Here is a 13436-nt window from a genome sequence, read left to right on the forward strand (position 1 = left end):
TCGACCTAGTTCAAATTTCAATGTTTAAAAATACAATAAAAAATGGACAGGTGAAATTATTAAATCAAATCGAGGAAAATGCTACATTTCATATTTATTCTATGTCTATTTTATGTTACATCCTCCACATTTTATTTCACTGTGAGTGAGTTTCATTTGCGAGTAGCAACATGTAGGTTGAACGAAACGTATTCAAATTTTTCCGAATATTCCAAAACTTTTGCATTTTGCACAATATTCGCGGGAACATAGACCAAATAAATATCTGTATTGTTTAGTTACCATCTATGTGGAACAGGAATTACATTTAGATTTTATCCACTTCTTTGAAATAAAAATGATGATAATTGAAATCTTTTGATAGTATAATAATGAGTCACAGAATGTCAATCTTAGCATTATCGCAGCAGTATTTTTCTTGAAAATAAAATATTTTCCACGTCTTAAAACAATGTTCGATAACATCGATTCCTGTTGTCAGGAAAGTTTCCACCGCTTCCAGTGTTTTCACGTCGTCGTCTTCCGCTCCGCAGATAAAAATCATTTACGTCGGAACGCAATCGTTGATTTATTCGACGACGAAGTACTCCAAGGTATTCGGTTCACGGCGGCCCTGAAAGTGACTCTCCGCCCTTCCCTTCGTTTTTTTTTTTTTTATCGATTTGCCGAAGAAATTACTCTTACGCTATCTCGGCGATAGTTCGTTCTTGCCGAAGTGGGAGAATTATGCGTTTGTGTTCTATGAAAGGCGAGCCACCGGTTCCAGGGGCTCCTTTCGGCTCTTGTCATTTGTCTTCCTCCGAGATAGAACCAAAGTTTCAAAGACCCCGCCAAGTTGCGTCCCAGGCGGTTGCCGTTGAACGCCGCCCTAAATTTTCTCGCTCGTATGAATTAATGGCGAGGGTAGTTTCTAAAATCTTCGTTAGTCCGGCGCGACAGAACGAAGGGATCTATGTTTCGATCGTTCGACCCTGGCAAATAGAACTTGGTTCAAACGTGAAAACGATCGGTTCATAGCGTACATCATCGAGTTTCATTTTACTTTTCAAAGTTATGCGTGTATGCTATATAGGCTTTAGAACTTTGATTTTTAGTCAGACGCAAATGGCATGGAATATATTTAATCTTTTACTTTGCATCTTTGAATATATCAATGTAAATAGAATGTAATATTTCCAAAAGCCATCGTTATCGAATGGAAAATTTTGTTTCTCAACCCGATAATATAAAGAAATATTTGATAAAAAATCAAAGGAAGCAACTTGCCTTGGCATCACGTAGAAGTTCAGAGAACGAACGTCGTTATTACCTCTATCGCGTTTTATCGTTCGTGCAAACACGAGTACCATTACCTTCCTTTCCAAACAAACCAACTTTCGTTTTGCTATACGCAACTGCACTCGAATCTTTGAAAGTACATCGGTTCCGTCAAAGGTTACAAAGGCCTTTCGTAATTAAATACTAGTTCCAAGACCGTTTGGTGCTATCCTCTGTTCTCGTAATTTGTTCGCAATTAATTCCTCCGTTTCTATTACTTTATTGCCTGGTTACGAGTATCTTCTATTAAATCTCGCGTGAACCTGCTTTTTCCATTCGGCGTTCTTGCCTCGCGCAATTAATTTAATTTTTACACGGATTGTAAACGGATTGTAATCCGTTTACGGACAAGGTTCTTATCGTTCCACCAGTTAATTCGTGGAAATGTCGCGTTTCCATAATTTAATTACAAGTAGCGTTGGTAAAAGAGAACATTTTTTTTACATGCATACAAATACATTTATTTTTTAAACTCCTGTATACAAAGTTTCATTCACATCCAATTACTTTTCGCATTTTGTGCGGTCGTATTGCATCCGCCATTTTTTTATTTACGTTTCTATCTCCTGAAATAAATCGATAAATAAAATAGTAATTTTAGAATTGCGAACAATACTCGACAACTTGTTTGGTTATTTAAATATTCGCTTTCCTTTCCAACTTTTGCTTGTTAAGCTTCAACTTGAATTTAGATTGGACCTTCGCAATTATTTGCGAGCAAAAATTGAGGATCGATTGTATGTCACGAGACCATTTTCTTTGGCAAATGGTAATCATTCTGGCGGCAACATAGGCGTTTTAGAATACGAGATAGAGAATAACGTTAGGCATTTAAGTGCCGTGGCAGCGCATTATTGAATCGGAACTGAAGCACCTGGATCCATGGGTTCAGGTGGTCGTGAGAATTTCCGCAGAGCTGCCACGGCATTAGTAGGTTTCAAATGAGAAACAGCCTACTGTTTCCTATGAAAACTGTAGCTGAAACACTTTACTTTACTTTACTTAATATTAGATCAAATGTACGTTCATCCAGGTATATGTATTAATTCTGAATTATTATTTTAAATTATTCGTATTTGTTCCCTCGATTAAATAGGATTGAATTAGAAAATTACTTATATTCGTTTTTTATTTAGACGAAGCTCCCAATTTTTGTTTTGTCTTGTCAATCTCTAAGAACTCGGGAGATCAACAGCTAAAGAGCGATTCTTCTCTTTATTTATTGCATACAATTTGGCAAAGAATTTGCTATAATTTGAAAGATAAATTTGTTCTTGAAATAGGAATCGTTCCTTGCAATTTGTATGCGTTTCTGATAAAAGGAACAGAGACTCTTTCGTCTGAAAATTGTTTCTTCAGTATGCAAATTATTCTAGATAATGTCGATATCTCTGTACAAGGTGTACCTTGGTCATTGAGGAGGAATGTCGCTGGTTTAACCAGTTTGAGAAACGGACAAATGCTAGGTATCTTCGTCTAAGATAGATGAGTGTAGAACTATGCCACAATTACACACTAAACGTTTCAGGATTTATGCCCGTGTAATAGAGATTCCTCCGGACTCCAGTGCTTCTACAGCGAACGTTTCGTATCGTTGTGGCGTTAGATTATGGAGGAATACCGGCAGTTACTCGTCATTTGTCTTCCTCAAAGGTATATTACAACTAATCATACCTTGTCTACATAATTCAATGTATCATTTTCCAGCTGAAATCGTTTACACGTGAGGAATATTTTTCGATTTAGTCTTTCACATTTCTAGACTCGAGACTGGTGTTTTTCAAAGTAGTGGGTGCTTTGTAATTTACAGAGAGCGCGTGAGAATATCTTTAAAAAAATTATTAAGTATTATTCACATGTCGAATGTATTTATATTGATTAGTTATTGTTACAATATTTATTTATGAAATTGCTAGTCATGAAAAATGTGGATAACTAAAAATGTATATATTCCTATTAGTATACATTCAAAGTTTAACAGTTGCAGGAATTTATTTGTGGTATTATCCTCTCCGCGAAACAAATTAAATTTAAAGTTAATAAAATATATAGAAGTCTAGTTAGCCACATTTTTCTCCGTTAAAAATGATCTATCATCCCGCCCTTGGATTGTAAGATGCCCTACCTGAAGGGGGTTCTCTACCTTGGAAAACACTGCTCTGTATGTGTGATTACAATCCACGAGAAGATTCATACATCCACGCAGTCGTTCCAGTTTGTTTACTTAATACCTTCCTAGATAATCCCGCTCGTACCGTGTACCTCCTGCGACTTAAACCGATTTCATTCTACGCATATAAATTAGAAATCAGTCGCATGTCGTGCACCGTGTTTCGGTGTAAATGGCTTTTTGCTCAGTGCGCGTGGATTCAGCGGACGAAAGTTACATCGACGTATGCAAATTTCAGGCGGCGTTAAAGTTTTCAAAACAATTCTAACGACGGACAACTATTTTCACAGCTCGCAACCCAATGGGGCCATTACCAGCCACTCGACTGGGGATGGTGATCAAAGTTTAATTGCACCCTTATCGAGCAGTTACATCTGCTAACAAACTCCGACTTGCATTGGACCAACTACGATGACGAACTATTTAACTTCACAAATGCCTCGAAACATTCGCATACTACTTTTACGTTATTCGATGATTGGACTGCACGGATTGCTGAAAAAAATCGGGGACAATTGAAATTCGATTGAAAGAATCGTTATCATAGGATGCTCATCATTTATTGGTCCTGTACATCGAATTATACAGATCGACATAGATATACAACACGTTGGAAAAATGCATTGAGATGAAACAGTTTTCTGAAGTTATTTTCAGTATGTCTTTCACCGATAAGACGTTCGAATATTCCAAAAAATATTGATCGAAGGGTGCAACTGATTTAATTGGTTCCAAAGAAATATATATATACATATTGCTAAAAAATATATAGAAATACTGAAATAAACAACAGAACGAGGAAAATATTTGTGATTCTCTGTGTGTGTAGATCGTTCTACGAACGAAAATAATAGATTGCGTTTATTAATATCGCGTACAAAATAATCAAAATAATACAATTCATATTATACAATTTAGTCACAATAATACATGATCATTCAAATTTGACAAAAGTGTGCCAAACCGTGATTCGTAAATATTTGCAGCAACAGGTTCGTAAGTCTAACCGGATACTTATACATTAGATATAACCGTCGTAAGCGGTGGTGTAAAAATTAAATTTCGATCTTATACTTACATTAATCTATAGTGTACAGCAATATCGGTAACGATGCAATTAAATTTATTTATCGAACATTCTCAATTTAATCCTTGTTTCGATTATGATTCGATATTTCGCGTGTGAATGATGAACACATCGTAACAAAGGTGAAACCAACAATGTAAAGATAGGATTTCTGAGTACATAGTACTCAAAATATCGTGCGCAGTGTCACATAAGGAATTTAGTAATCGCTTATATACGTAACGTACGTTTCTCAATAATAATAGGTTTGTTCCGTCGGAAAACGTCCTCCTTCCGGAACAAACGAAAAATGTAAAAATATATGTGATAACATGTATCAAGTTTCTCGAGAATACATGGAGATGATGGGTAGTTTCTGCGAATTATGTCATTTTGTGTTCACTTTACTCGTTTTTGTTGTCTTTGGCGGTATATGTCATTTGCGGGTGGTGGTGGTAAGTCTTCTTCTTCGCTGTCGTCGCCTCCTAGACGCGTTCTTCTACGTTTCGATCCGATACTCACTCCGTCATTGGTTTCATCGACAATCCAATGCACGGATTTCGCGAGGTCGAACAATTTTGTGTCGCATCCATTATCTGCTATCGGTAAAGGAGCTGGAAAGAGACATAACCTCTGTTGTGCCACATCTAACACAATCTCCGATCATTTTGTTAATTGTACACAGATTTAAAATAAATATGCGAAAGTAGAAAAATGTTACCATGGTCAGGTAATTGAATTCGATTAAAAACGTCCATGAGCAAGTCGACGGCCACGAATGGTCCTCTGAAGCAACCTGGTGGGGGGAGCATAGTACATAATTGTGCCGCCGCTGGTGGTAATGGGAAAGAACCGCCTGAAATAAAAGAGAACCAGTATATGACTGTAATTTATTTTACTTGATAGTAAATATAAAATACATTAATAGATACTTACCTGGTACTGGGTGCTCTCCCGGTAGTGGATTTACTTTCGGTTTATAAGGAATCATTTGTGATAAGTCGGGCCTCGGTAAAGATGCAATAGCTTCCTCTGGATCGGGAATTCGTGGCAACGCACCAGCTGTATTTCTAGTAACGCTAGATACTTCCATATACCCGATAGACCGTAACTCCATAGGAGTACATGGGTACAAGTCCAAAAATTTATATCTATCTACTAGCTGAGCAGTTTCCTTGCCTTCAAATTCTTTAATCTAAAGGATAGTAAAATACAAATAACATTATAACCTATAAAAAAATTGTATAAACTATAAGTTCAATGTTTAATGTTATAATACCTTTTCTAATACAGCACTCCGCCGCTTTTCAACTTTAACAATACTGGCTAAATCTCCGATGTTAGACTCAAATTCTAAAAATCGATTCCAAATGTCACTGAAATAAAATTTTGTAATATTAAATGCAAGAACGAATCTCCAGTTCATAAATATATCTTTATCAATAAGATCATAAATAAGTAAATATTTCGATTACATACACTGATTTTTCAGGTTCTAAACTACCCGAGGACAGAACTCTTTCAAACAAAACTCTTGTGTTATTATCCTCTGCAAAAGATAATAAAGTGTAATGATAGAACAATACAAATTCGAAAGCATCAGTATATATCTTACCATTTAAATGTGACAAGTAATCAATATAACAAAGTATATAATCAGGGTTATCTCCGAATTTCTTCAAACCAAGTTCAAATATCCGGAATGCAATATTTTTATCCTTGGTACAGTAATATTCCATTAATGCAGCTGCCACGTATACGTGATGTTTACATCTTGGATCCTCCCTAGCTCTTTTAAAAACTGTTCTAGCAGATTTTATACCTTCTGCGCGTCTAGCAAATTTCATGTATTGTACGAATGCCTATAACAAAAAACATTATTTAGTGACATTAAAATCAGTAAAAAAATACAAAGCCAATATTATCAGAAAATAATACTAACTAAAGTAGGATCAATGTCGGGTATATCAAGGAACTTTTGATATATTTGATGAACTTTCTCGTATTTCACTCTTCCTTCTTCGAAATCTGCATGTGCAAAATATAGTAACATATTCTTTGATAGCAATGTGCTTGTTGCCCTTTCAAACATGGTAGCGGCTTCATCGCTTAAATTTTTCGCAGCGTTCACGTCTCCCTTTTCAGTTAATATTTTCGAACTAAGTTCTAGAAAATGCGCAGCTTGATGCCATACTGCAGGATGGTGACCCAAGCATAGTAAACACTGTTCGATAGCAAACATCACTCTCCGCGCAACTAAAGAAGTATCTTCTGTTCTTAAGGGATTACTACGTTCCCACGCGATGTACTTTTTCCACAATTCAACCTATATTATACAAAAGTAGTAACTCTAGTATTGGCATATTTGTTTCTGTTGCATACTTACAATGATCCATAGAATACCTACCTGTTTAACTTCATCTGGGTGACCAGTTGGTGGAACACTAGGAGCACTTCGATTTAATCCTCTTGTTACAGCTTCCAATTCTTTAGCGACGCGTCGTGCGTTCATATAGTCTCTACTTCGCTCAATTGCCATTTTCTCTGCAATTATTGGATTAATATTTTGCTCAAATGCCATGTAATCTTTCCATAATTGTTCCATGTTTATCATAGGATTGACAACACCACGTTGATATACCTATAATTTAATGACATAAATACACGGCCAAATAAAGTTCACTGAAATATACTTCCAAACATATATCATTACCTTGCGAACGGCGCTAATTTTTTGATTCTCGGCATACGAGCCAACAGCCTCGACGCTTTTTAAGAACATGACATAGTCATTCCAAATACTGTAGGAATGTATATCCATTCCAATCTTATCCAATGCAAAATCATATGCTTGTGCCATTTTTTCCCTACGAGTATATGATTTTTTATTTACTTGTGTTGATAGATCCAAGTCCAACCGTTTACCACAAATTTCCTCAAAGATGTAAATACTTACTTATATGTTGCTAGACTGGCTTTTGTTTCTTTGACATAAGAAAGGTAAAGTTTCCACAACTCAATATTTAAGATTTTCATGAGGCACCTTTGGAAAAGCTGTCAGAGAAAAGAAGTACTTTAGAGGCAATGTAGGGAAACAATATAACGTCCACGTGAAGTCCATTCAAATGTGGTCACAAAAAAAACATATCTACTACCTTACTTACCCATACAGGCAAGTCTTTTTTAAACACATATTTAAACATCATCAATGATACCAATAAGAATCACATCAAAATTCAGGAAGTAAAAATTCAATAATTTATTAATGCAAATTTTTAATACAATCACTACTACAATATTGTATGTATATAATGGGAGAAATAATAATGCACCAATGCATCAATTGAGTATGGTTTATTGCATAAACATGTGGTTTAATAATTCAGAGAGGAACTTTTTAGACATGAGATTATAAAGGTAACATAAAATAAACCCCATAAAATGAAAAAGTTTATTTATTTTTTGCAGTTGGGGTTGATAACATAATTATGTTTGACCTATGTGGGATCGAGAAATGAATGATCCCAAAACATGACAAAAAAATTTAGACAGAACGAAGCAACACAAGGTGATAAAGTACTAAAGCTATCCTGTAAATGATTAGCTATGTATTCTATGTACAATAATTTTTAAAATATATGTTTATGTATTATCACCTTGTGCTACCTCTACATAGTTTCACAATATCTGAGAATGTTTCTCAAATATTGTTCAAGGGGAAGGTATGTTATGTAATACTCAAAGCTTATTTGGAAATCAAATATGTATACTATCAAAATTTTTTCTAGACTAGCATTTCTCAAATTGAGGTCTGTGAGCACTTAGAAGGGAAAAAGCACATTGTATCATGAAAGAAGACAAATGTAATATTTAATTTTTATTAAGAGAATTCTTCAATATAGAACATTAAAGAATTAGCATTTCTTTATAAACGATTTGCTTAAACACCATTTCAAAAAACATTTTTCTTGTAAACCACTGCTATTATATTTAATCTTTCAAGTTCTGTTAATGCAAACAAAAAGAATGGATATGCTTGTGCTTAGTATGAGTATTACCCCCATTTAATTTTTGAGAAGCACTATCGCGTATCTCATTAAATTTCAGTTCTTACGATTGTTCATATAATTCTGCTTTTACAAAATGTAATGAAAGGTAGTACATTTTTTTTCTCTTCCCTGGTTAAATAAGAAAGTGGAGCTTGAGAAACACTGCTCTAGACTATTATGTAAAGATCTGCATAAATATTGCCACTACTTTTGCATTGAATATTTATTTATAATTATTTTATTTTGTTTTATATGTAACAAAAGCTATACACATAATGAAATATGAATTTTATTGTCTGGCAAGTAAAATAATTCAAGCACAATGAAGAATGTGTTGCAGGAAGGAATATAAGGCTGTTTCATTCAGGAAGTTGTCTTCATAAGTTGATTTATGTTAATAATAAATCATTTTTTAAAATTTCTTGAACTACACATATTAGATCCATGTTATATTGTTTAAGAAATTATATTATTCAACGAAGAAAACAACCTCCCAAATATATCAACAGAGCAATCATTAATCAATGAAATATTTGCTTATGGTGAAGTATTGTTTTTATTCACCTTATATAATATGCAAAGTGCTTAGAATCACATTGTATGATAATATTTTATCACAACAAATTAATAATAACCTGTCATTGTAACGTGTAAACCTATTAAACTAGAAAAACCAGAGTAGACTTTTTAGTATATCAATGTTATGTTAAAAATTTTCCTACCATATATATAAAGGCTATTGGAAGTGTAACCACTCTCCATTAAGTTATAAACATGCATATAAGTATAAGTCTCTACAAAAGGAACAATTCACCCAATAGTCTTCAGCTATTATCAATAATGGGAACTGTTTGTACCTCAAATGAACAACTTAAACAGTACATATGACTAGAAGTTTGGCAATGTATTAAGTGTATTCGTTAAATTTTGAAACTCAGACAACTAATGTTAACATACCTTTTCCACCTTTTCAAAGTTGCGCATTTTCATCTGAAACAGCCATAAAAATTACACAATAAACTTCCATTCTCCATTATTGTAAACATTCTTTCAAACTTTCAATGCGGTGGATTTTATTCATAAAATGTTTTTTTGAACATTTTGTATTTGTACTATGGACAACAAATATGATTTAATCAATGGTGACAGAAGTTACCTCTTGTTCGATATAAATTTTCCAATAACGACCAGCCGAAGGAAACACAGAAACGAGCTTCTCAAACACTGGTCTTACTTCAGTGATAGGCCTGTTCTGTGCTTCACGGATAAGGATGCTCCATGCTTCCAAATCATAAGGCGAATCGTCTACCGTTTTTTGAGCACGTTGAAGTTTTTCGTTTCCCCAATCCTACAAGTATAAATGGACACGAATACAATTCAGAATAGAAGTACAGTACAGAATATATTGATACAAAAAAGTGAGGTTATATGTACATAATGCGAATTACCAACGCATTGTCCAATATACTTACGAATTCCGTTTTATCGTCTGTCATTTTGAAACAATTTAAACGTCACTAATATTCTACAAAAAAAAAAAACTACTACGTATCGAAGAGAAAAACGATAAAAGAAAAATCTTCATCAACCACTCACAATTGCCTTTAATCTTTGGTAAGCAGCACAGTCGAGAATTTCGATTCTGTTCGATACATCGTTCTCGCTGGGCGTTCGATATCCGGTTTACTTCAATTTGAATGCGTCACTCGTCAAGTTCAAATGGAGGGAGTACTTTAACCAAATATTTGTTTATTTGAAAATTGCTTAGAAGTGTGTAGTTTATATTTTTCTGTGAACAGAATAAGTGTAAAATGGTGCTCAATAAATAATTGAACTTAAGTAATAATACATATATCGCCAAAATTCGCGTAAAATTTGGATAAATACAAACGTTGGATTTCATTCGAATTGTTAAGAAAATTTAAATTTTCACTATTATTTAAACATTATACTAACCTCTTCAGGGACGATTTTTCTTCGCGCTTTTCTTATATCTCTAACTCATCGGAAATAACATTATCAGTCCAGCCAAACCGTAACATTTTTACTTCCTTTTTTGAGAGATTCTGTAGTGAATGTTATCAAATTTTTGTTCTTTTTATTATTGACAGTAGTTATAATTATAAAAGACTAAATGTCCACATATGTAGTCAAGGGCGCGAAGAGGTTAAATCGATGAACATTTTCATTTCTTTCGAATTCTTTAACTTAAGAAATTTTGTAAAGTATCTTCATTACATTCTTCAACAAAACAATTTTATCGCAAAATAATTGCAATTACTTCATGGATTAAAATAATTACAATTATTTATAAAGAAAAAATAAACGCCCCCGGGTGGGCTCGAACCACCAACCTTTCGGTTAACAGCCGAACGCGCTAGCCGATTGCGCCACGGAGGCTGATGACTATTGGTTTCAAATATTCAATGATACTATACAATACCAGTCATTTATCATTTTTAATAATACGGAATATTTATCGCTAGAACGCAAAATATAATCTAAGAAAATATCATTTTTGTAGTAATATTACATCCTTCCATCATATTATATATTTGATTGCGTGCATAGTATGCAACCGGTTCTTTCATCTCTGTAAAACAGAAAGTCTACGCAGGGCGTTCAATAATTTTAACGTATTATCAATTTATTTTTTAACATTTATTATGTGAAAGAAATTTAGGTCATTATGTAAAACTCTAATTATCAATTATTTACACATTTTTACTAAAGTGCCCCTAGCAATAGGCAACCCAATGTTCACACGTGTCGTAACCTCACGCCTGCGAAGTCGTAAATCCTTATTACACTTATTGTCACATATGAAGTAATTATATCTTGAAAATTAAAACTGACGACAATCGTTTCTTTGTTTCAGATTTGTCAATAACCTTTCAACATACTTCAAGGTGATTGTAATTGTAAGTCGAATCGAGGAAGTAAGTAATTATTTTAAATCATACGTTGTTATATCTAATATATGTGTATTATACTTTACGATCAAAACGTGATACATATTTGTATCTATTACTTGAAATTATAACTATTCTGAGTAATAATTTAGATTGGTTAAAGATGGGCATGAGAATCTTTTAATTTATTTTTATTTAGTTTATTCATCCGATGCTTAGTTTCAAAAATAAAAATTAAAAACTTTTAAAATATAAATCGCTCTAACGTGGCAGAATGTCATCGAAATTCTATCAGGCACTGTTTTCCCTAATAAAGAAGTTGCCTAAGAAAGGGTTACGTTCACCATACGTCAATTCCATTTCGTTTCAAATTCGATCCGAGCAATCGAAAGAGGACGTTTCGATTTTCGAGCATAAATAAGTATGAGAATTGAAAGCTACTACCGGCTCGAGTGTTGGTCACGATCGAGTCAAATCTACTGTGACGAGTTCGTCGATCAGCCTGGGGCAGAAATTCAGCATCGATCTCAGGTGAACACCTACCTTCTGGTACTGTTATGCCATAGAATCTTGAGTGTATGCTCTAGGGGTTCCCATCATTTTACGAACAATGTAATAAAACGTCGGTTGTATCGGTGAAATAACTGAACTTTATTCACAATTCTCGCTGTAAATTTGGCATGGAACGACCGTAAATAATCATAAATAATGTTACGTCGTAAGGAATTATGCTGTGCATTTCTTTTCGAATACTCTGAGTATCTTTGTGTTCAGAATCCTCATTATAATATCGTCTCATCTTTGAAAGAAGAGAAAAATAATGAATTAAAACAAATATTAGGCCATCCCATAAGTTCGTACCGCAGACTGTGTCAATATTTAATGAAAAAAACATTAGAAATTTTTCAGTGACGGTGTAATGACTATGTCAGAAAAGTGGAGAAATATTATAAAACGAAAGAGATTACCTTGTCACCTATTAATTTGAATAGCAGAAGAGTAAGTAAGTTTTTATGAGATTATACTCTTCACAATTTTCTCTTCTAAACACGAATTACGAAGCTGGTAGTAATAAATCTCGCAACACTATGCTATCATCCAAGAAAACCGTACCGAGTTTTAAACAAGATTTGCATTAGTATAAAAAGAAAATCTCGCATGCGTTGAACGTGAGAACGATGACGCGGCGTTCGGTTTTTCGTCACGCTCGATCTTCCGCGGAGATTCATTATACACAGAGTTCCAAAGTCGGAGCAGATCGATTAACACATCAATTTGCATTTAAGCGTAACTAACTTAATGCAGGGGCGCAAATGCATACATGCAAAGTAAGCTGTGCCTTACAAATGATTGCTTCGACTGACGACCATTTGTTATTCGCGTCCCGAACAAATTTCTATTTTGCATAATGACTAGACTCTCGTTCTCCAGCCGTTCTCGCTACTCGTCGTTACCAAACTGACAATTTTCTCATTTTTCTTTCAAACTGGCAAGCCACTAGGGAAATATTTCACAGCTCGATGAAGCTTATAAAACGAACGATTTCATCTTCATCATCATTTTATTTGCTACATATTTCACAGCAAAGTGTGGCGTTCGTTATCTTAGAAATTTCACGAGTTCTCGAGGCGAAATTCACGTGGCTGGGGTCAAATTGACGGAAAATGTTTAACTTTAAATTAAGACAGTGACTGGCCAAAGCAACGAGGTGTCGATAATGAATCTCAGCGTTAATTAGCCCCCGAAGGTGAGGCGATAGGTAGCCGGTCGTGGCATACCGATATCTTCTTCTCAGTCTGGCGCACACATCGCAAAGTAAAGGCTAACTGAAACGTCACGCCACTTGTTACTCGTTAGTGTGCACGATGCCATCTTTACTGCCGGCCACTCGGTCGAGTTACTCTTACGGCAGCCTCGTCGAT

At 34.5% G+C, this 13436-nt stretch overlaps 1 protein-coding gene and 1 non-coding gene across 2 annotated transcripts; both read right to left on the reverse strand.

Moving 5' to 3' along the window:
- Positions 1–4054: 4054 nt before the first annotated feature.
- Positions 4055–10315, reverse strand: LOC128872591 (protein suppressor of forked). The gene is made up of 13 exons (XM_054115455.1): positions 10075–10315; positions 9759–9950; positions 9560–9592; positions 7510–7607; positions 7267–7420; positions 6961–7194; positions 6496–6879; positions 6169–6415; positions 6033–6102; positions 5833–5929; positions 5490–5748; positions 5275–5409; positions 4055–5167 (listed from the first exon to the last, which is right to left on the reverse strand). The coding sequence occupies exons 1-13, from the start codon at positions 10096–10098 to the stop codon at positions 4953–4955; spliced, it is 2142 nt and encodes a 713-aa protein (XP_053971430.1). The 5' UTR covers positions 10099–10315; the 3' UTR covers positions 4055–4952.
- A 613-nt stretch (positions 10316–10928) lies between these two features.
- On the reverse strand, positions 10929–11002 carry Trnan-guu (transfer RNA asparagine (anticodon GUU)). The gene has a single exon. It is a non-coding gene; the product is annotated as a tRNA-Asn (tRNA).
- Between the last annotated feature and the right edge of the window lie 2434 nt (positions 11003–13436).

The sequence above is a fragment of the Hylaeus volcanicus genome, chromosome 2 (genome assembly GCF_026283585.1).
Source record: "Hylaeus volcanicus isolate JK05 chromosome 2, UHH_iyHylVolc1.0_haploid, whole genome shotgun sequence".
NCBI lineage: Eukaryota > Metazoa > Arthropoda > Insecta > Hymenoptera > Colletidae > Hylaeus > Hylaeus volcanicus.